Source organism: Podarcis melisellensis (genome assembly GCF_964234715.1).
Source record: "Podarcis melisellensis genome assembly, chromosome: Z".
NCBI lineage: Eukaryota > Metazoa > Chordata > Lepidosauria > Squamata > Lacertidae > Podarcis > Podarcis melisellensis.
Window position 1 is genome coordinate 46543555 of NC_138547.1, and position 24311 is coordinate 46567865.

Consider the following 24311-nt stretch of genomic DNA (forward strand, 5'->3'; position numbering starts at 1 on the left):
TCCAACCCAATGCCTGCAACCTGCTCCTCTAAGAGTCTAGAATTCAGTGACCCAGAAACTCACTTTTTTGCTCTCTCGCCCACCTATTGCTTACTAGTCTTTTTTATTTTTTTTAAGGAAAGGATAGAAATGTGAAAAACTGGGGAGGGATGATGGGCCTAGGGGCAGTAGCTGGGAGGAAAAAAACAACACCCCAGAGATTTTATACCAGATTACATACCAGACTATAAAAATGGATTAAACAAATTAATGGAGCATCAAGCTATCAATGGCTACTAGCCAGGGTGACTGTGCTCTTCCTCCACAGTTGGAGGTGTTAATGCTTCTGAATACCAGTTGCTGGAACCTGCAAGAGGAGAGATTGCTGCTGCACCCAGATCCTGCTTTCATGCTCCCCACAGGCATCTGGGTTCCCACTGTGAGAACAGGATCCTGGACTAGATGGGCCCCTTGCCTAACCCAGCATCCAGGCTCTCCTAATGTTCTTACGTGGCCCATGGCAGGCAGATCTCTTCACACCCCAGCGCAGCCATCACAGAGCTCCCTAACCCCACCTCCTTCTCCCCAGGGTTGGGCTTCAGCATCGCCGGGGGTCTCGGGAACCAGCACATCCCTGGAGACAACAGCATTTACATCACCAAGATCATAGAAGGTGGTGCGGCTCAGAAAGATGGGCGGCTGCAGATTGGCGACCGACTGCTAGCAGTGAGCACCCGACTTGTTTTCTTCGAAGCGTTGGGATGGGTGACAGCATGGATGGCGTCAACTCTTGGTGCAAGGGAGCTGGGTGCTGGGCAGTGCCTGCCAATTGTGTGGCCACCCCAAAACATTTTGCGGCTTGGCATGGCTTCTTAGAAGCATCCGTTCATTTACTGTGGGAAGGCAGCTAGATGATCTGATCCCGGCAGGCCTCTGATTAGGCTTTTCATTGACAATGGAACACTCATGCTCAGAGCCAGTCTATCTCTGCCTTACGGGGAATGTAAAACTGGGGAGGCCTGCGGCCCTTCAGGCCCATCCAATTGCTGGCTGCAGGAAGCAGCATGGGCATAGCCTGGGGGGGGGCAGGTGCCCCTCCTAGTCAAGTAAATAAATAAAAACACTTAACCAACTGACCAATTGCATCACAGATAACTCAGTTCTGCCCTCACCCAACATAAAACCTACCCCCCACAACATAAACCCTGGCTATGCCCATGGGAAGTAGGATACTGAAGTCGTTTTGTTATGTTTGTCATTGGCCATGATAGGGATGGAGCACCCATGCTCAGAGGCAGTCTACCTCAGTATCAGACACTACTGCAGTTGGGCACTGTGGGCAGCAGGGTACAGGAGTGGATGCATCTGATTTAGCAAGGTTCTTCTCATTGGCCCATCTCAGTTGGCTCAGTCTGTCAGATCTGCAACACAGACAAGCCTCTGGCTGTTTTCTCTCTCCTGCCCCTGCCATACCCACTCTCTCCAGGTGAACAACACCAACCTGCAAGACGTCCGACATGAGGAGGCCGTGGCTGCACTGAAGAACACTTCGGACATGGTATACCTGAAGGTGGCCAAGCCAGGCAGCTCCCACCTCAACGACATGTATGCGCCACCTGACTACGCCAGCAGTACGTACCTGCCCTCCCCTGCCTCCTGCTCCTGGGGTGGGAGTCAGAGCTCAGTGGAAGAGAAGTTTTTTGCATGTAGGATGTCATGAGCCCTGTGAAGGTGTTCTGGTGTGGGTGTTTGGATAAGAAAGAAGAGTGGGGGGGGGGAGCTGGGAACTGGTGGTCCCAGTGGGTTGGGACAAGTTCTGTCAGGGCATCAGGAAGCCCCGGAGCTGGAGGAGAAGGAGGTGGTGGTTGTGGAACCAGAAAGTGTGGGATCAGATCTCATGGAGAGTCCCAGTGGGATGTCAAAGTGTCAGGAGCAAGTCAGCAATAAATCACACAGAGTAAGTGAACTCTTTATTAGAAACAAGATCTGCTCAGGCCTAATGAGCACAGCAACTCTTCTTGGTAGGTCTTGCCCCGCTTTCCCACAGCTGCCTACGTCTCCCCCTTCCCAAGCAATCAGAGACTCATAATGCCTTGTCTCTCTTTGCTCCACCCTCTTCATACCTCTGCGGGTTCTGAGAGACCAGGTGGGAGGGGAGCTAGTCACAGCAGGAGGGGGAGACACCCTGGCTTCTTCACCAGCCTGACTCATCTCTGCCTCTTGGCCCTCCTCCTCTCCAGCCTCTGCTTCTGCCTGCTTCTGCCACAGCTCACTAAGCCCTGCTACCTCTTCAGCTACTGGCATCCCCTATTCCCAGTCTTCTCCCTCTTCTCTCTCTGACCACTCATCCTTGTCCTACCTGAGCCTTCTTCCTTTGGAGGTTCCTCAACTGGTGCCTCCCACCATTCCTCTGTGTGTAACTGGTCTGTGATACAAGGGGAGGTTTTGCTTCTGTGCTGTCAGACACTTCCAGTAAGGCCCCTCCTGTCTCTGCCCCCTCCTCCTATCAGCAAACCTCTGTCCTTTGAGGAGGTGCTGGACAGGACCAGCCCACCCATGAGACAAGTTGAAACAGTCACCTTGAGCAGCAGGAGCCACGGGGACAACAGATCCAGCCTCAGCTACCAAAATGTATTGGGTCAGTTATTGCACCAGACAACATGTCAGGCGCTGAGTTACTGGTCCCCCCCCCCCCCCAGACCCAAGAGGAGAAGGCAAGGAATAAGGTGGGTGGGTGGGCAGATTTCATCCCACTCTTGACCTCACAGGCACCAAAGGGAATTTAGAATCCTGGGGCACTGAGCGAGGGGGAGAAAGATGGAGTGCTCTCTGGAGTATCTCTTAGCCTAGAGGTGGAGAACATCTAGACCTCTCCATCTGGACTGTGGGATTCTGGCTAAGCCACACAACTGCTCTTCAGGACGTACCTCTCACCAGATCTGCTCAGCAGCCAGCTTGAATGTCTTTGCCTGCCTGGAACTTACCCATGAACTGTAGAAATACAGAATCATAGGATTGTAGAGTTGGAGGAATGTCTCTTCCTTGCCTGGATGGCAATAGAGATATGAGTGCATGGAAGCCTTTCACTTTTCTGGTGACTGCCATGTAACCTACTGCACAAAAGTCATTCTGCCCACTTTCCCCTTCTGGTCCACGGCTGCCATGTGGGCCTCAGAAGGCTCCCCACCTGGGGCCCAGGGCCTTTGCTCTAAACAAGGGTCCCCACCCCCACCCCACCTCAGCCCTACCACAGCCCTTGGTTCTACCTCACTGATGCCTCTTCTTTGTGTCTCCTTAGCTTTCTCTGCCTTGGCTGACAATCACATAAGCCATAACCCTGGCCTGGGCTACCTTGGAGGAATGGAGAGCAAGCCAGCTTACCCTGCTCCGCCTCAGGTCGCGCCTGCCCGCTACTCCCCTGTGCCACGCCATATGATTGGGGATGAGGACTTCACCAGGTGAGCAAGAACCCCCTTGCCCTACCTCCTCTGCCTCTCCCTTGGAAGAACCTGGTAGTTCATCTCTAAAGAACATGGGTATAACTTCCTCTCCAATAGACATTTGTAGGGCCAGTTCCATTCCAGCTGATTTGGCAGCAAACGAGGCATGCAGAGTCCTGCCCCATTTGCTAACCTCCTTTTTCTTGTTGCTTCTCCCATGAGTGCAGGCAGCTGTGGGGCATGACTGGGGATGTGGGGTGGCTGTACGGCTTCCAGAACTGTGGGTCTCCAAAATGGAGAGTGTGGGGTGAGGCTCAGTATCATTTACCATTGAGAAAATAAAGATCAGAATCCTGCACCAGTAAAGGTGGATTCTGTGGACTGCGTGTATTATCCAAATTGAGCAAAGCTGCATGGTCTTCTGCTGCGTAATTGTCATGGAGGACAGACAAGGCATCAAAGGTCCAGCCCCAAAGCACTGGAAGTCTTCTTCAACCGCTTCATCATCATGTTTGAAAAATGGGGATATGGATGAGGAAAACAACTATTTTTCATGCTCCCAGTACTTAATACACATTGCTGCAGCATCCCTCCCAAAAACCTTGCAAGTCAGGGCAGCCCTGTAACCTACTCCCCCCCCCCCCCCAGCATTGTTGGAAATCAGATTGTTGGGGCAAAGGCCTGTACTTTGAAAGTGCTGGTGAATGGCTGGTTGCTGGGGTTTCCAAAGCCCCGTGCAGGGGTCGTATTAGGTTTCCCACAGCTGGGTTATACAGATTACTGAGGTGATGCATTTGAAAACACTTTACACAGTTGAGAAGGCACTTTTTTCTTTTTTTCTTTTTTAATAAATTTTATTGGTTTCCGTTCAATTATACATTTCATCTCGAATACAACAAATCATAACTGTTTTTTGACTTCCTTCAGCGTCTCTGACAATTATCCATATTTGTACCTTTAATACACATTCCTTCTTTCGCATTGCCATTGTTCCCCCTTGCTCCCTTATTTTTAATAAACAATACTTATTTGTTTTTTACAGTGCCTCTTGAAATCCCACTAGCATTATATTTACACCACATATGTTTTTCAGATAATCCACCATTTTACCCCAGTCCTCGATGAACTTTTGGTCTTTAGTGTATCTAATTTTCCCAGTTAATTTGTCCAATTCCGCATAGTCTATCAGTTTTGATCTCCATTCTTCTATCGTCGGTATCTCCTCTTGTTTCCACTTCTGGGCCAACAGGATTCTGGCTGCCGTTACAGCATATTGGAAAAGCTTGTAGTCCTTTCTTCTAATGTCCTTTCCTAAAATACCTAAAAGAAAAGCTTCTGGTTTTTTCACAAAAGTATATCTTAACATTTTTTTTCATCTCATTATATATCATTTCCCAAAAGCTTTTCACTTTCTTACATTCCCACCACTGATGAAAGAATGTCCCCTCTTTATCTTTACATTTCCAACATTTGTTATCAACCTTATTCATCTTTGCTAATTTTACAGGTGTCATATACCATCTATAAAACATTTTCATCACATTCTCTCTCAGTGACGTACATGCCGTAAATTTTATATTCTCTTTCCATAGTTTTTCCCAAATTGAATATCATACCCAAAATCCTTTGCCCACTGTACCATTACCGATTTAACCTCTTCATCTTTCGTATACCATTCCAGCAATATCTTATACATTTTTGACAGAGTTTTATACTTGTTGTTTATTATGTCTTTTTGAAAAATTGATTCTTTCTCCACATAACCTTTTCCCTTCAAATCTTTCTTAAATATTTCGCTTACTTGAAAATAATGCAGCCAATCATACATATACTCTTTAACTTGTTCATATGGCTTCAATTTCCATTTCCCTCCTTCATTGGTTACCAAATCACCATATGTACCCCATTTTTCTCTCATGTTAGTCTTCTTGACACTCATTATCTCTAACGGGGACAACCAGTGTGGGACAGAAGGCACTTTTTAACTGCTAAACAGAATGATAGTGGCAATACTAGCCATGGTAGCTAAGCCCTTCCTCCGTGGTCAGGGCCAGTATTGCTTCTGAATATCAGTTCCCACAGCAGGGAAGAGTGCTGCTTTGCTCGGGTCCTGCTCGGGGGTTTTCCACAGTCATCTGGTGGCCACTGTGAGAACTGGATGCTGAGCCATTCATCTCTTCTTATCTGCTTATGATAAGGGCAAAACTGTTTGTTTGCTAAAGTATTTACATGCTTCTTTTCCCAAAAAGTTCCAAACAGTTTTACAGTAACAAAGGTACACTAGCCAACATTTTATTGCACCCCACTGTGCTCCAGACACTGCTTTGTACCCAGAAGGGACAGAGGCTCTTCTTCTGAGGGCTAACAGTCCTCTAGAGGGGATGGGCAAGGCCACGAATGTCTGTGAAGATAAGCAGGTGGGGACTCACTATGGAGAGTGGTTCAGTAAGTGAGGACTTTCTCCTCAGTCTTAGCGCTCTCTTTGTAAAACTCAGCAGGGCAGAAGATGGAAACAAAACTAAAATTTGTTGGCTCTGGGCTCTGCTTGTCACTGGTTCTGCCTCTGTCTGCTTTTGGCCTCCCTGTTTTCTGCCTGGTGATGGGCATCAGCCATCGCTGCTTATTCCATGACAGGGAAAAGCCCTGAAAAGTGTTGGAGGGCATGACCTCCTTGACTCCAGATCCATTATTTTATTCCAAAGCCACATGACTGCACAGATTGCTATTGGCCACACAAGGGCACCGTGGAACTTCCTGGCTAGGAAGAAAAGGGGTCTGTGCCTTGTAGTGACCCTCAGGAGCCTTGGTTTGGGTCAGGGATCCTGACCAGGAAGCAAGTGGGTTGTTTACAGTTTAGAGGTTGGAGAAACAAAAGATTCCCAAACCCAAGAATGTGAGAATGGAGGGGGGCTGGCCCCCAAAATGCTCCCTTTTGCTTGGTGGACCAACAATTCTGTGTGTACTGTACACGCACACATGCACACACACCCCAGACCCTGAGCAGGCTTCATTTCTGACAAGATCACCTTGCATTCAACCACCCAGATTAGAAGGCAGTGTGGTTATCTGTCTAGCACTAGAGAATTCTATCCCTTCAGTATTATTGTGGATAAATGACACTGGTTGGAGCCATATTGGGCCATCCAGCTCAATATTATCTACACAGATATGGGGAACTTTTGACCTTCCAGATGTTGCTGAACTACAGCTACTGCCATCCCTGCCCATTGGCCATGCTTGCTGGGGCTGATGGGAACTGCAATTCAGCAACATCTGCAGGACCAAAGGTTTGCGCCCCCCACCTCCATGTCTGGTGTACATGAAGCAGAAGTCAGTCTCCTGGATTTCAGGTGCAGTCTCACCCAACCACACCTGGAGATGTGAGGGGAATGAACAACATGGGACCTTTTGCAAGCAAAGTGTGTGCTCTGTCACTCTGCTACAACCCTTCATGACATTAAGAGCAGACTCAGTGAAATATACTCTGAGTCCTGTAGTGATTTCATACTCTTTATTGCAGCTTGTAAAACAGTGATTGAATTGTCCCCCCGAACCTCAGGCTTTTATATACATTATTTACACAATGAGCCCCATCTGATTGGCTGATTCTGCTTCCCTTCTGAAGCCTGATTGGTCTTCTCCTGCAGGCCAATCAGTTGCTGCATTCTAGGATTCTACCTGCCTATTGTTCTAGGATCCAAGCTTAGTACATAACACCCCTCCCCATTGCGCCCGGAAGGTTAGCATTCGTAGTCATTGAGGTATGCCGGTCACCTACGTATGCATTGTGGTCTCAGGTGTCTTGGTAAGGGTTCCTGGTTCTGGCTCTTGTTCTGGGGCTGCCGGCTGTGACGGGGCCATTGGGCCAGGTGCCGCTGATCCACTTGCTCATGGCTCTGGTTCCTGTGGCTGCCCAGCCTCAGGGGTTGCTTCTGGACTTCCTAGTTCTGCCTCCCTTAACCGCTCCTCCTGCTCTATGGGCCTCACCCCTCTGCTGTCCCCTTGGGATTCCTCTGTCCAGCCCTCCTCACAGTCCCCCCCGCCCCGGGAATTGTCACTGTAGTTGATAGCAGTGGCAGCGCCAGGCTTACCCAACCTCCATTAGCACCTCATATAACATAGGGCCGGTCGCCCTGGTGACTGTGGCAAGTCCCCATGCCGGGCCTGCCCCGAAATTCTTTGCGTACACTGGGTGTGGGGCTGGAAGGTCCAGGGGTTCCTACCTTCCCCCACTGCTGCCTCGTCCTGGGCTCTATCAGGTTGAAGACGGTTCAGTCTTGTTGTGAGGCGTCGGCCCATGAGTAGTTTGGCTGGTCGTTGTGCTGGGGGTGCTATGCTGGGCTAGGAGAAAAGCAGCGAGGTGGTACTTCCAGTCCCCTTGCATCATGTGGCGGAGGGCTTCCTTGGTGGTCTGCACCATGCGCTATGCTTGGCTGTTGGTGGCGGGGTGGAACTGTGCCGATTGTGCGTGGCGGATGGCACTTTGCGTTGTGAAGGTCTGGAACTCCTCTGGCATGAATGCTGTTCTGTTGTCCGAGATGACGGCGTCGGGGAACCCGTGGGTCACGACCAGCGTACGTAGTACTCAGATGGCTGCGGCCGTGGAAGTGGATGGTACCAGGGCGACACTGGAAGGATGTGCATCCCTGGAAGGGGCCAGTGAAGTCCACATGCAGGCAGGACCACGGCGCTCGGGCAGACACCCAGAGTTGGGCGGGGGCCCTTGGGGGATCTGGGCAGGACTTCTGGCAGATCTGGCAGTATTTAACCCAGGCCTCTATCTCCCCGTCGATTCCCGGCCAACACACATATCTCCTTGCAAGGGCCTTCATTCTCACTACCCCTGGGTGTGTTTCCTGTAGGGCTTTCGTGAGGACCTTTTGGCGAAGAGGCTGGGGAATGACCACTCTGCTTCCCCATAACAGGCACCGCTTGTGGGCTGACAGTTCATGTTTGTGGACTGTATAGCCCACAAATTCCGGTTTGGGGTTGCTCCTGGGCCATCTCCGCCACACCTAGTCCAGGACCCAGGAGATGACCCTGTCCTTCATGGAGTGGCATTCTACTTCCGGCACCTGAATGGGGCAGTCAGGAAGCTGTTCCAAGCTCATGACATCATGTGCGGGTGCTGGGTCGGGGCTGGTCTCAGGTAGTGGCAGTCTGTTGAGGGAGTCCACATGGCCCATCACCTTCTCGGGCCGGTGGACCCTTTTATACTGGTAGCCAGTGAGGAAAATCAACCACCTGAGGACGCGGGGTGACATTACTTGAGGGATGTGCTCCTTGGGGGCAAGTAGGCCAAGTAGTGACTTGTGGTTGGTCACTACGGTAAAGAGGCACCCATACAAGAAATTGTGAAATTTCTTTACTCCCTTCACGATTGCCAGGCCCTCTTTGTCTATTTGCAAATAGTTTCTCTCGGTCTGGAAAAAGTAAGCCATTGGCACCTCTCTTCCATCCAGAAGTTGGTGGCCCAGGATGGCGCCAACGCCATAGGGCGAGGCGTCGCATGCCAGCACCACCAGCAACCTCTCATCAAAGTGTGCTAGGACTGAGTTTGAGATGAGCAGGTCTTTGACTGCTTGGAACACGGCCTCCTGGCGCTGCCCCCACACCCATGGGGCCCACTTGTCCAACAGTCTGTGTAGGGGCTCCACTACCACTGCCTTGTGGGATAAGAAGGTAAAAGTTCAATAGTCCCAAGAAGGCCTGGAGTTCCACCTTACCCTTAGGTGCCGGGGCATCAAAATAGCCCGCACTTTGTCCCCAGTCGGGTGGACTCTGTCTGTGTCCACCGTAAATGATAGAAAATTCACCTGTTGCACTCCTAGCAGACAGTTTTCCCACTTTACCTTGAGTTCGGCCGTCTGGAAACGGTGCAGGACGGTGCGGAGTCGGTCCCCGAACTCCCCCAGCGTGGCCCCGGTGATCAACACATCATCGAAGAAGAGTGTGACGCCAGGAATTCCTTTGAGGAGAGAGTCCATTAGATTTTGGAACATGCCTGGTGCCACGCTGACGCCAAATTGCAGCCTCTTGACACGGAACGCGCCCCTGTGCGTTACAATTGTCTGTGCCTCCGCAGTGGCCTCGTCCACTGGCAACTGCTGATAGCCCTGGGCCAGGGCCAGCTTGCCAAGAATCTTAGACCCCGCCAGGGTGGCGAGGACATGGCTGACCACTGGCACCGGTTATGCATGAGCAGTAAGGGCCTTCTTTATGGTACATTTGCTTCCCTCCTGGAGCCTGGTCTTTTCCTGCAGGCCAATCAGTTGTTGCATTCTACAATCCTACCAGCCTAATAGACTGATTAACTTTCTCCTGGAGCCTGATTGGTCTTCTGCAAGCCAATCAGTTGTTGAATTCTAGGATCCTACCTGCCTATTGTTCTAGGATCCAAGCTTAGTACATAACACTCAGAAAGGGCAGGAGCTTGCGAACAATCCCCTAAAAACTCCATTTTCCACCTTTTCCATTTGCGTGGCACAAAGACCGCTAGGGAAGCAGGGGTTAATGGCGCCTGGCGTGCCTTCTCCCAACACCATGGGCTTGCTGGAGTCTGGTTTATCTCAACCTTTTCATGATGGCTCTTGTACCCCCCCCCCCGAAAGCAGGGCAGAGGAGGGAGGGCTGGGAGAAGCTCAGATAAAATGCAGGCTGCTGCTGCTGCGCTCCCCAGTCTGCACTCTCAGAGAAGCTGCCACTATGATCACCGTCAATGTCTCTTCCTCCATGTCTTATGGGAAACGCCCTTTCCAGCAGCAACACATTGCCAGGCACAAAAGAAGGACCAGGTACCAGGGCTCTCTGTTCTGTACTTCTTCTTGGGGAGGGGTCTGTGAGGCCCCTTGCTGGGTGGGCAAGTAGGGGCATGGTCCAAGCCTTGTTCACAAGCCCTGGGGTCAGTTGGCTGTTCTTTGGGCACAGTGCTGCTTCCAGAAATCCTCCCGGGGTACACCTGCCTCTTCCAGCCGAGGACTTGGCACCTCCCCAGAGGGTCAAGGTAACAGAGCCCTAATATTGCACCTTCATTTGTCCAGAGAAAGGAAGAGGCAGAGCTAGTGAGCAATGGGGTTGTATGGGGGGCTTCCAGCTTTAAGGGCTGCAAAGTGAAAGGGGTAATGCTGGAAGTCTGCATGCATCAGGGGGAGGGAGGAATGGGTCGTGTGCCAGCAAAGGGGGCACTTCAGAGTTGGTCTTTGTTGATTTACATGCCAAAGGGGTGGACGGAATCTTGTTGCTTGCATTCTGCTTTCTATATATTTCCTACAAGGGCACTGGAAGGTCTCAGAAAGGGGTGGGGTGTTTTTCCAGCTCCCTTTTAGGCTGTCACTGGAGGGACTGCGAAGAGAAGCCACACCTTCCCGCTATCTTTGGCACCTAAAGGAATCCAGCCTCACAATAGCCACTTGCCAGCTATTCCCCCACCAACCTTCCCGGACCTTCTCCTTAAGACACAGGTAGTGTCTTTACTTTGTTTCCTTCTGCGACTACCACCACCACCACCAGCAGCAGAATATATTCTGCAAAATATACGTCTTTGCATCATTTACACCAGACACAGAATTCACCTTTTCTTGGTGCAGAAGTGGGGACTAATCTTTCTGACTTATAGAGTGCACATATCATAACTGCCCAGGGATATAGGATCATGCATAAGACCAGCTAGTCAATGCAGAGAAATGGTATCAGCTTCCCATGAGATGGCAAGGTAGGAAGATTCCTGGTATTGCGCTCTTTCCAGTTCATTCTCCATACTGGCAATTTGTTTCTGCTCTGAAAAGTAAAATGTAACTCCGTTGGCCCAACCCACACTACTCTTATTGCCCTATTGAAGGTGTTGCCCTACGTTTTTGAGATTTTAGGTTATGGTTGCAGCACTACCGATTGTTCAGAGTGGGTAGCGGTTGTTGGGGGCCAACTGTGTGTTGCACATGGGATGTTGAATAATGTTCAGGTGGGCCCTGACTCTGCCCCCGGCTATGTATCCTCTTCATGTTTGCCTTCTGTCCTTTACAGGGAGCCCCGGAAGATCACCTTACATAAAGGCTCCACAGGCCTGGGCTTCAACATTGTGGGGGGTGAAGATGGCGAGGGCATCTTCGTCTCCTTCATCCTGGCAGGGGGCCCAGCGGACCTGAGTGGGGAGCTGCGGCGTGGAGACCGAATCCTCTCGGTGAGTGGAACATGAGGCCCCTTTACTGGTGTTGCTCTGAGGTCTTATTTAATGCGAGGAGGTGGATTTGGAGAGTTCTCTGGGCTCTGGTACACAGTTGCTGCTGACCTCTGAACTGGGAAGCAAGCAGGTGGGAGCACCTGCCTCCCCCACCCCCCAACCTATCCTCCAGCCCTTCTCCAGGACTGGAGAGATTCTGCCCCAGGCACTAAGGTGTTAACCCACACAGAGCGGCTTTGCCCACACAGAGCAGCTCACCAGACCGGTCTGGCTTAGCCCAGCCCAGCGTTGTGGAAGCTTGCTTCCTCTTCACTCTGAGAAGAGGGAGGGAAAAAACCAACACGCAGCTGAACCTCCCAGCTTGAGCTTCAATGGAGCCTGCGTGTGGGGCCCTGCAGCGTAACGCTTGCCCCTTAAATGCACCGAAAGTGTGCAGAGGCCAGGGAGGCCACCTCCAGGAAGAAACAACCAAGCTTGGCCAGGTCTGGTTTTCATTTCCTGAGAAGCTGTGGCGTTTGTCATGCAGCTGAGCACCTGAGACAAGTTGCTCCCAGCATTTTGGATGCTGGAGGGGCCTGGGATGTGCAGCTATGGGGGATTGAGAGGGTTGGTGTGGGGCTGTGGCTGTCGCAGGGCGGGGGGAGGGGTGGAATGTTGCATGGTGGGAAATAAGTGTGCAGTGCCATCATAGGAGGAGCAGGTGGCACCAGTTTCCCCTTTTCAAGGTGAGTTGACAGAGGCGGGGTCTGTTTGTCCAGGTGAATGGCGTCAATCTCCGGAACGCGACCCATGAACAAGCGGCGGCTGCCTTGAAGAGGGCCGGGCAGACGGTCACCATTGTAGCTCAGTACAGGCCTGAAGGTAGGAAACTCCCGGGGGGGACCCGCTCCAACCTGCTCCCCTTGAACCTTTCACGAGAACCAGGATCTCCCTTTGAGTTGTGTGCCCTGGTGCCAAGTCCTATTCGGCCAAAGTTCTGAGAGGACAGCCAGGCTTCTGGGCTGGCAAACGCTGGATGAGAATGCCTCAAAGTCAGGATTCGCTGGTTTATTTCATTCCTATCCCACCTTCCTTCCCAGGAGCTCAAGGTGGTGCACAGAACCCTATCCTTCCCAACATTTCCTCACAAGAACTCTGTGAGGCAGGTTAAGCTGAGAGGCAGGGAATAGCCCAAGGTCACCCAGTGAGTTTCAAGACTGAGTGGGCTCTTTAACGTGGAGTCTCTGCAGTGCCTGAGATTTGTTGAAAGGAGGAACTGGCAAGATTGGCAGCGGGGATGTGGACGTTGGCCTTGGTAATCACACTGCTTGTTCCTAGGCTGGGAAAATAAGGTTGGATCTCTGTAGCTTAGGATGGGGAACTATTGGCACAGGTCCCAATTAATCCTTCATAACCATTTTCTCCATTTGTGATACTGAAAAAGAGCAGGTAGAGGCATTGCTGCCTCGACTGCTTATCCAAGCCCCCCCCCCCCGCAAGCTCAGCCAGGTTGCCAGTCCCCGAAGAAAGCTGGGTTGAAATCACTTCTCTACAACTTTGCCTCGACTGCTTCCTGCAAGGATTTCTCCACAGGGAAGTCGATGGCGCAGAGCTGAACCAGCAGCCTTGAACTCCCTTGCCCATCAGTTCATGGGTGGGGACTTCTTCCACACGGTTTCTGCAGAGATCACTAGCTGTAACCGCACCACAAGGTTGGTGTTGCTGAACATCACTTCTGGCTTGCATTATTATTATTATTATTATTACTATTATTATTAAATTTATTTTTATTAAATATTTTCTTGGTTGACAAAAGTACATGTCTTTTTCAGGTTGTACATTCTTTCTTTCAAATCAGTTACATTGGCTGTGAGACCTTAGTGCTGAGTACCATATAATGTTGGGGAAGAAGAGTGGGGAGACGAGGGGTGGGGTGGGGAGGCTCATAGTCTTTTCTAGAGTGTACATGTGGTGTTTTGTGTCAGCGTCAGCTGGGTAGGTTTTCTTTCTATTCATTTATTACATTTCCTTGGTAGTGTGAGAGGTTGGGGGCCCAGGGTGTGGTTGGCACTGCAGAGGAAGGGGAGTGCGGGGGGAGCGCATTGCCCCCAGCAGCGTGATCCCGGTAGCGCACCCCCACCCCCAGGACGCACACCAGCCACGCCCCCATCTGTTCTCCACCCCACCCCACCCTGTGCTGGCGCATGAAGCTCCGCCACTGGTGGTTGGTTGTCTGTGGTTGGCTGCAGTGGGGTTTGTCTGCATTTGTGACGGGGGCGGGGCTTGTTGAGTCAGGTAAGCCAGATTGATTCGTATGATTCTTCTCATCTTGTTGTGCTGTGTATGTGATAAAGGGGAGCCATACTGGATTGAAGGCGTCCTCTTCTATTTGTCCCCATGTCAGTTTCAGTTTATTGGTTAGTTTTTCTAGTACAGTGGTACCTCAGTTTTTGAACGTCTCTGTTGACTAATGTTTCTGAACTCGGAACACCATAAACCCAGAAGTAAATGCTTCCGTTTTCGAACGCACCTTGGAAGTCGAACTTCTGAGGTGACTTCCTGTTTGAGTTTTCCGTTTTGAGGTTTCCGTATTGAGTTTTCGGTTTTCAAATGTTTTGGAACTCGAACGGTCTTCCGGAACAGATTATGTTCGAAAACCAAGGTTGTACTGTAAGACTGTTTCCCATACAATTTGATACCATTGGCTCATGTTTACTCCTCACAGATCTCTCCAGTGTCTAGCTATGAGGCTTCTGGCTGCTGAGAATAGGTAGGTTATGAGCTCTGCATAATGTGAGTGGGCATTATTAACTTGGACAATGTTGCATAAGGCCAGTTCTGGGGTGACTTCTAATACCTGTTTAGTTATTTTGCATATCTCTTGAAGGACTGCTATCCAGAAGGGTTGGATTTTAGGACATTGCCACCACATGTAGAGGTGCAGCCTCTCCAACATCTTAGTGAGGTTCTTGAGCATATCAATGCCAGTTTCCGTGGTATTAAGTACCACCTGTGAGTTTCAGACTGAGTTTCCTTCTTTTGGCTGATATGGACAAAGGGAGGTTTAGACCACATTCTGGTCCCCACATTCTGGGCTAATTTCATATCCAAGTTGTGCTCCCATTGTTGTTTGATTGTGTCAAGGGGGTTTGTGGGATTTTGGAGCAGCATTTTGTATATTGTGGAAACAATTCCTTTGCCATGCCCCCCTGCTGTCAGGAGAATGTTTTCAAAGCTGATCAAGGATCCAGTGGCTGCTGATTTTACTGCTGGATTGTTTAAATGGCATGTAGTTAATGGTGTGCTAGCCAAGGTACTTGCGTGTCCCGTAGCTTGTCTTGTGTTTCTTGTGTTTTTGTAGAAGTCTTTTAGACAGTGTAGGCCTTTGGCTTGTCATATTTTAATCTGGAGGTTTTGTGCTGTGTGTTGGAATAGTGGGTGATAGGCCAGGGGGGTTAGTGGCGATGGGGATAGTTTGCCTATTTTTCCCCTCCATGCTTTAAACGTGGACTGTGTGAACCTGCTCTGGCTTGCTTTTTAATCTTTTCCTGCCACCTTCTTTGAGTCAGGAACTTGAGAGGCTTCCTTCTGCGACTCTAGTTCCCTATCAGGCGTTCTGCAGTGGTTTCTTTGGGAAGCACATCTGCCCTTCCTCTTCAGCAGGAAGTGTCTGTGTGTTTAGGAGAGAGATCTGAAAAGCAGAAGACCCGATCCAAAAACAGAAACGAAAATTAAAAAGTGTTGTATGGCCCACCACTGCATGAGCCCTGCAAGATGTGGGGCTGCAGGTTAAATAACTTAAGGAAAGCCTGGCTGCTGGTTGAGGCCAAAGACCTTTCTAGTTATGCACCCTAGTTTCAAGTGGACAAACAGATCCCTGTTGGAAGACTGCAGACAGGACCAGAGGGCTCCGATGACTTGTGATTCCGGTACTGAGGGGCATACTGCCTCCAACGATGGAGTGAAACACAAAGATCTCAGTTAATACCCCCAGATAGCTTTATCTTTCATGGAATTGTTCATTCCTGTCTCTGTGACCCCTGTCTGGAGAATGTACTTGGTCCCTCAGGGTCTTTACAATTCAGCCATATAGAGGCCGGGCCACCCATTAAGCAAGGCGAGGCAACCGCCTCAGGTGGCAGGATTCACAGGGACAGCAGATCTTGGTCTTTATTCTCCCCTTGTTCCCAGTGTAGACCTTCACTCATCCCTTATTCCTTGGAGGGAGGTGTGTGCTATTTTGTGGTACACCTCAGGTGCCAAAATGTCTTGTACCAGCCCTGAGCCATGTGTTTTGCAGATGCTTTGCCTGATCCTTTGCTCTTGCTTAGAGTTGAGTATCCGCACACCCCCACCCCGATTTACTTATGAGTTTTGGAACATAGCTGTCAACCGTCCCTTATTTGGCGGGAAACTCCCTTATCCCTGCTGCTGTCCCAGATTGATGATGTCCCTTAAATTTCCTGGGTTTCATGCTTGCCCGGCTCGGGAGGGAAGCAGCGGCTTGGGGTCCTCCGCCTCGAGAGAGAGCGCTCACAAGCTGTCGCATCTCCGTCTCTTCCTTTCCCCCCTCAGGGGCGCGTCGTGAGGAGATGGGTGGCGGTGGGCGGGCAGGCAGCCCCGCTCTTGAGAGACGTCCGCCGCGCTGCCAGGGGAAGCCGTAGGTGGCAGCGGGGGCGGCTGAGGAGGCAGCCTGAGGGAGGAGGAAGATGAGGGGTTGGGGAGGGACACAGAAGGGCGGCGCTTCAGCGGCCGCGGCGGCACCGCAACCACCTCATGCCGGGTTGGGGCAGCGTGGGCGAGAGTCTCTCTCCCTCTCTCTCGGGCAGGAAAGGGCCGATGGAACTCCTCACGCCAGGACGATGGCAGCCCCAATGTGCTGTTTAGCATCCCCTCCAACCACCCCAGCATCTTAATGTAGTGATTTCCCCCTCTGCATCCCTTTCATAACTCTATTTTTATAAATCATTTGTCCATCCATACTTCAAATTTTTACTACAAGTTTTCTGTCAATCCTACCAATGTATGTAACTCTTTCCAATAGCTTTTCAAATAAATTATAAACTTTCCCCATTCCTTATTAAAGAGGTCCTCTTCCTGCTTTCTAATTCTGCCTGTAAGCTTTGCCACCTGTACATCAATTTTGTCTGCCACTCTTCTCTGGTGGGAGTTGTAGACCCTTGGGATCATCTAGTCCAACCCCCTGCAAAAAACAGTCAGTCGCAGCCAAAGCAGCATGGCTCCATGAGTGCGGGATTTCTGTATAAGCTAAGCCAAAATCCCTTATTTTGGCTGCTGGTCCCTTATTTTCAAATCTGTAAGTTGACAACTATGTTATGGAATTTGTGTTTTGGTATGAAGAAATGGGATAAAAATGCTTTTGATAAACATGTCGGGTGGAAGGGGTGACACTATGAATAAGAAGTGCTTCATGTTGAAACTTTATTAACAGCACCAATAATTGGACTTTGGAGTCATATTGCACAGGAGGCAGCAAGGCCTGTTTTAATGATTCAGTGGATGGGGGGGGGGGTTGGAGCTGCCATCTTTCCCCTGCCCCACCTTCATGGGGATTTCAGTGCCTCAAATAGCTGTATAGCAGGAAGAAGTTCCACAGGTCAAGCTTTCCAGAGGCTTGCAAATGAATCCTGGGGGAAACTGCATCTCTCGATTTATTTGCTTGCTGTCTAACAGTTGCACAGGAGCTGTGCAAAAAAGATAAAAGGTGGCAACCATCTCCCATTAGCTTGTGTGTATGCCTAGGGCTTGTCGATCAGAAGGTCGGCGGTTCGAATCCCCGCGACGGGGTGAGCTTCCGTTGCTCGGTCCCTGCTCCTGCCAACCTAGCAGTTCAAAAGCACGTCAGAGTGCAAGTAGATAAATAGGTACCGCTCTGGCGGGAAGGTAAACGGCTTTTCCGTGCGCTGCTCTGGTTTCACCAGAGGCAGCTTAGTCCTGCTGGCCACATGACCCGGAAGCTGTACGCCGGCTCCCTCGGCCAGTACAGCGAGATGAGCATCACAACCCCAGAGTCGTTCACGACTGGACCTAATGGTCAGGGGTCCCTTTACCTTTCCCCCCCTTTCTCCCCCTTTTTTTGCATTAATACGCATCCAATGTGGGGGGAAACGGTCTGCGGACACAGCATGCAACAGGGTTATTGGACGATAAGCGCTAGCAATTGCAGAGGCGCAGGCGGGCATTGGAGGAAAAATATTGATTGACGTGGCAGGGGCGGTGCCAATCGGTGGGTCAGTAGACAGAGGTTGAGGTGAGAAGCAGGGACAGTGACCTTAGCGCTAAGCGGAGTATCGGAAGTGGGACTTGGAGGAGGAGGGCGGGGCGGCTTTGCGGCGGGGTTGGGATTGGTTCCTGGGCGAACTCGGGACCGGTGGGCGGGACATGTGTGAGGGGAGCGCGGGCTTGCGATTGGGCCGGGGGGGGGGGCAGGCCTCAAAGGGAGCTCGCCGGCGATTGGGCGGAGGCTCGGCACGCGGGAGGGCGGTGCCTGCATTGAGGGAGGGCCTCCCGCGACTGGACAGAGCGGGGAGGGCCGGGCCTCCAGTTGGACGAAGCCGGCTGCGGAGGCGGGGCTTCGGCGTTCCCGCCCGTGCGGGTGGCTTCGCTTTGTGCGATAAGGGGCCCGGCCAGGGTAGGGAGGACTGGGCGGCGGGTGGGAGGAGCTGCCGCTGATGCGGGAAGGCGCCGCGGCAGGTAAAGGAAAAAAGAAGCCCCGCTCCTGTTGTAAGTGAAGAAATAGACGGCGGGGGGGAGTGCGCGTCCCACAGGGTAGCCTGGGAGGCGAGTGACCGGCTGGCCCCCATCCCTGTCGGCGGCGGGGGCGCTAGTGTTAGCGTCGAAACTGACCGCTCCTCCCGGACTGTGGCCAGATGGCCCCGGCGGTGGCTCGTTTATTCCCTTAAGTCTCCTTGAGGCGATGCGCCGGCGAGCTCCCTCAGGCTCAAGGGTGTGTGGGGGGTGTAAAATAATAATAATAATGATGATGATGATAATAATAATATTGCTAATGCTGTTCCTGTTAAGCTAGGCGTTTACGGGAAGGGGGCGGGCGGCACATGCTGGCGAGGGATTCGAGCGCCCCTCCCCCTGCTCCGCCAAGGTGGATTTAATTACTTAACAGTCATTTTGCGGCGGACCCTGCCTTTCTTACTCCTCGGGAAGGTTGAGGCGGCGTATCTCTCCTTTTATCTCCGCCTCTCTCTCTCCCCTGACCCGCGCGGCTCTCGAAAAGCTGCCCTAAGAGCAGCCCTGCCAGGTAGGCTGGGCTGAAATAAAGGGCTCTCACACCCGTGGCGCGAGTAGCCCCAGCAAATAAGGTGAGCGAATTGGACCCTGAAGTCCTGGTTAGCTGCTGCACTGCACTGATGGGTGTATGTAGTTAAAATATATATATCTAAAATAAAAAGCATGGCTGTTGTGAATATGGTTACTCGCCCTTTGCCAGCTGGTGCCCCTAAAAGAGAATAGAAATCTACCTTGTGGCGAGTCAGACCATTGGTCTATCTGGCTCAGTTTTGCTTATTGTTATTAATTCAATTTGTTTGCTGCCCTTCATCCGAAAATCCTAGGGCAATTCACAACACAGAAATACAAAATGAGAGCACCAGAAAACATAATAAGATAAAAACAAACCAATGCCCCCCTCCCACAAACGCATTTAAAAGGCCACAGGACGTTAATCAGCCAAATGCCTGCTTGGCACTGAGTGGCAGCTGCTGGTCACTGAGCTATGTTCTTTTCCTCCCAGGGAAGGGACAAATTGAGAGGGAAGAAACAAATTGGCTTGCTTGGGCCTGAGAGGCAGTCTCGCCCTTCTGCAAGTCCCCTTTCAATCTGTTCTAAAAACCCCATGGCAGAATAGGTTGCCTGTAAGCATGGCAAGCTGGAGGGAGGGCAGGCTGCAAAGGATTGTAGGTGGCTAACTGAGGCTGGAGTTTAAAGAGCTTCTCTGTAAGAGAGGCCAGTGGCAGTCAGTAGGTATGACGGATGGTTCTACAGGTTTTCCTGTGTTTGGAAGTAGCACCCAATGCCAATGAGCTGAAGGAGCTTCTTAGGGGGTCACTGCGCCCATGAATAGCCTTTGCATTGTAAGGAGCAGTGCCTCCTTTGTCTTGTGCCAGGCTCAAGCTGTGTAGTGCACATAAAGGCAACAGGTGTCTCCTTTTCTTGGAAAGCTGTGTCCTTGCAATTGGGATTAGTGTGTGGCCTGCGTCCAAGTGTGTGGGTGGTGTAGTCAGTAGTCGTGCTTGGTGCAAATTTGATGTGAGTTGTGGGACTTGGTAGTGTTTGAATGGTGGTTATGCTATTCCCAAAGAGAATTTGTTACACAATACGCAGTCTTTCCCTTCCAAAACCAGTGGCTATTCAATGCCTGTGATAAATATTTGGTTTCGAAGCTCAAGAACTGTCTAGGAGTAGGGACCCATTTACAGTATTTTGGGCAGAGCTGTGGTTGTTGGTTACCTGTCTTTAATTAGATCCTTGCTGAAAGATTCAAGGATGCAAAGGCTGGTGGCAGTATCATTAGTTATATAGTATTTCACTGACCGAAGCCAGCCACTTTCAGATTGGAGTAAGTGGCTAGGGAGAAGGAGTTGCTGATCACAAAGAGAGAGAGAGATGGCCATATGAACACTGAACTTGTGCTTGAGAAGGATAAACGTCACACTGAATGCAACATTTTAAAAGTAGGAGGTTGTGTATTTAATCCCCTCACAAAGTAGTAGCGGGTGGGGTGAGAGCAATCAGAGCTAGCTGTATTAGGCTGAGTAGCAGCTGCTAAGGTGAGTAATCCAGAGATTCTCCAGAGAAAAACCTGAACAACTGGGATTTGCTGTTTCCTAGCTTTGCATGTTGCTGACCCCTAGCTGCACTTAGTTCAGGAACTTACCGTATTTTTCGCTCTATAAGACGCACCAGACCATAAGACGCACCTAGTTTTTGGAGAAGGAAAACAAGAAAAAAATATATTCTGAATCTCAGAAGCTAGAACAGCAAGAGGGATCGCTGTGCAGTGAAAGCAGCAATCCCTCTTGCTGTTCTGGCTTCTGGGATAGCTGCGCAGCCTGCATTCGCTCCATAAGACGCACACACATTTCCCCTTACTTTTTGAGAGGGAAAAAGTGAGTCTTATAGAGCAAAAAATACAGTAAATAGTACACAGCAAAAGGTGTTGCCTGACATGGCCTCACTTATTTTGTCACAGGTGTCTTCCTGTTTTATGCATTATTTTCTCTAGGAAGGTTGTCTGTACATCGTAACTTGGTCATGGATATTTTCTGATCCTGTTCTATTCTGCTACGTTCCTCCTTAAAGAGGGTGTGGAAGAAATTCTACAAGTGCAGCAGGCATACCAGGTAAGGGAGATAGAAAAACAGAACAGGGAAGAGCTGCCAATTACAGCCATCACTTGCTTCTGTGTAGTGACTAGTCCATGATGCGTGTTGCCTGTTAGTGCAGAAAGGGAAGTTGGTTTGTACACTTGTATTTCAGGTTTCATTTGCAAAGTGAGATTTAGTAAAGTAACCTGAGCCACAATGTGGGTTGGGTGCTTGTGTTCAGCAAAAATGGAGCTGGAGATTTACAGCAGCTGCTAGCTAAATGTTAGAAATGCCATTTGGCTTTGAAGTGTTTGGTCTTACTGAACTGTATAATATGTTTAAATGACAGCTCCATTAGTATCCACAGTCAGTGTAAAAAGGAGCTTTGTTATTTTTAATGTCATGCTGAAGAGTGTAGCACCAGAGACCTCTGAGAAAAGCCAGCAGCATCTGGAGGGCTTTTAGGTATGCAAACATTTTGCTGTTCAGGGCCTGCTTAAGCTATGTTGCTCCCAGCATTGAGCTTTTGGGCTAGTGGGAACCTGTCTAAAACCAAAAAGACTCTGCGGTGGCCATGAATGTCAGAGACAGACTTCTGAACTTGTGGAATTCTTCATTACTTTAGGGCAGATGGGCTTTGTAGCTGAGGGCCAACTGGGTGGTTACATGATACTGCATTTCTAAGGCAGTTTAACATGCACTTGTGTTAACACTCAACATATAAATAAGAGGAACCCTCAAGCAGGGATTTGCATTACTGTGGATAGAACAGAAAATAATGGGATTATAAGATAGCAGTGGAACTTCATGTACATTGGCAGAGTGTGAAGACTGGTTAATGGAATATTTGGAATGTAGTTGAACACATTGAAGTAGTGGAGATATGAACTGACCCATAAGCTGTGTTCAGCCTTTAAAATACCCATGCCCGTATTTGTTAGCCTTTGAAGTATGTGATCATGCAGTAAAAGAAAACAAACCCCTTACTGTCAGAACCTGTAGTTTTTCTTGTTCTGGTTTCTTTTCCCTGCTATAAGACGGAGTGAAGCCATGCCTTTCAGTCTCAGGAAAGTGATCAAAGAGTGGTCTGAGCTTGGCAATGATGGTATACAGGTGAAACTCGAAAAATTAGAATATCATGGAAAAGTTCATTTATTTCAGTAATTCAACTTAAAAGGTGAAACTAATACATGAGATGGACCCATAACATGCAAAGTGAGATATGTCAATCCTTTATTTGTTATAATTGTGATGATCATGGCGTATAGCTGATGAAAACTGCAAATTAACAATCTCAATCTCAGAAAATTAGAATATTGTGTAAAGGTGCAGTAGCTATTCAATCCATAGCACCTGCAATGGGTTCCTGAGCCTTTAAATGGTCTCTCAGTCTGGTTCAGTAGGAAGCACAATCATGAGGAAGGCTGCTGACCTGACAGTTGTGCAGAAAGCCATCATTGAGACTCTCAATTAGGAGAGGTAATTGCAGAAGAAGTTGGATGTTCCCAAAGTGCTGTATTGAAGCACATTAATGGAAAGTTATGCGAAAGGGGAAAGTGTGGAAGAAAAAGGTGCACAAGCAGCAGGGATGACCGCAACCTGGAGAGGATTGTCAGGAAAAGACCATTCAAACGTGTTGGGGACTTTCACAAGGAGTGGACTGAGGCTGGAGTTAGTGCATCAAGAGCCACCACACACAGACGGATCCTGGAGATGGGCTTCAAATGTCGTATTCCTCTTGTCAAGCTGCTTCTGAACAAGAAACAACATCAGAAGCGTCTTACCTGGGCTAAAAAAAAAGAAAAAGAACTGGTCTGTTGCTCAGTGGTTCCAAGTCCTCTTTTCTGATGAGAACAACTTTTGCATCTCATTTGGAAACCAAGGACCCAGAGTCTGGAGGAAGAATGGGGAGGCACACAATGCCAGATGCTTGAAGTCCAGTGTGAAGTTTCCACAGTCTGTGTTGATTTGGGGAGCCATGTCATCAGCTGGTGTTGGTCCACTGTGCTTCATTAAGTCCAGGGTCAACGCAGCTGTCTACCAGGAGATTTTGGAGCACTTCATGCTTCCTTCCACAAACGAGCTTTAGGGGATACTGACTTCATTTTCCAGCAGGTCTTGGCACCTGCCCACACTACCAAAAGTACCAAAACCTGGTTCAGTGCCCATGGGATTACTGTGCTTGATTGGCCAGCAAACTTGCCTGACCTGAACCACATAGAGAATCTATGGGGCATTGCCAAGAGAAAGATGAGAGACATGAGACCGAGCAATGCAGAAGAGCTGAAGGCTGCTATTGAAGCATCCTGGTCTTCCATAACACCTCAGCAGTGCCACAGGCTGATAGCATCCATGCCACACCGCATTGAGGCAGTAATTGATGTAAAAGGGACCCAAACCAAGTACTGAGTACATATGCATGCTTCTACTTCTCAGAGGTCCAATATTGCTCTATTTGCAATCCTTGTTTTGCTGATTTCATTTAATATTCTAATTTTCTGAGATTGTTAATTTGCAGTTTTCATCAGCTGTACACCATGATCATCACAATTATAACAAATAAAGCCTTGACATATCTCGCTTTGCATGTCATGAGTCTATCTCATGTATTAGTTTCCCCTTTTAAGTTGAATTACTGAAATAAGTGAACTTCTCCACAATATTCTAATTTTTCGAGTTTCACCTGTAATTACTGTGAAAAGCAAAACAAAAGTTCTCACTTGCTCTCAGTACCCTAAGCATATAACCAGAGAAATTAGTGTAGAAGGAACATTCTGATACCTCTGTGGGACTATCTGTTCTGCAAGATATGGCTAGCAAATCCCAAGTGAAAATAATTTTAAGTGGATAGTTTTTAGTCTAAACCTCTCTAAGAAGATGGGCAGGATACAAATATGTCTTCTAACATAAGACGCAGGCATTACCTTGGAATTGCAATCCCTCCCTCAGGGTGTAGTGATTCTAATGGCACTGCACATAAGATATGGCACCAAATGAGGCTTTGAGGCTTACTGATCAGGAATAGACACTGTAGATAGTCAACATGATCTCTGTCTTTCTGGATCTTGTACTGTATGGCTAAAACTGACATAAGGATAGTATTTTCTTAATCTTTTAATTGTATTGAATCTTGCAGTTATTTCAGGGAAAAGATTCATTTATTCTTTGCTGCTATCTTACAATACAGTGTGAGCCTGATAGGCTAACAGTTTTGCCTTTATAATTTTATCGCAGTGGGCAATTCATTTCAAGCATTGATGATGAAATGGTATACTGGAGGTAGGAGGTTTTCAATCTGCTCGCTTCTCAGGCTTGCATTTGTGGCAATTCTGCTGTGTGCAACCTGCAGCTAAAATGCTGTCAGCTGCAGAAAGGAAGAGATTAACCCTCCCAGTC

At 49.4% G+C, this 24311-nt stretch overlaps 1 protein-coding gene across 11 annotated transcripts in view; it reads left to right on the top strand.

Moving 5' to 3' along the window:
* Positions 1-24311, top strand: part of DLG3 (discs large MAGUK scaffold protein 3) — a 113378-nt gene that overhangs the window by 61128 nt on the left and 27939 nt on the right. For 8 of the 11 annotated variants that reach the window (XM_081896917.1, XM_081896924.1, XM_081896920.1 and 5 more), the window contains 5 exons: positions 569-705; positions 1466-1610; positions 3278-3437; positions 11439-11595; positions 12354-12456. In XM_081896917.1, coding sequence (XP_081753043.1) covers positions 569-705; positions 1466-1610; positions 3278-3437; positions 11439-11595; positions 12354-12456 — 702 coding nt within the window. Of the gene's footprint in view, positions 1-568; positions 706-1465; positions 1611-3277; positions 3438-7205; positions 7225-11438; positions 11596-11914; positions 12078-12353; positions 12457-18223; positions 18319-24311 lie in introns of those variants that run through there. The other 3 variants (XM_081896918.1, XM_081896926.1, XM_081896927.1) reach the window with 3 other exon arrangements.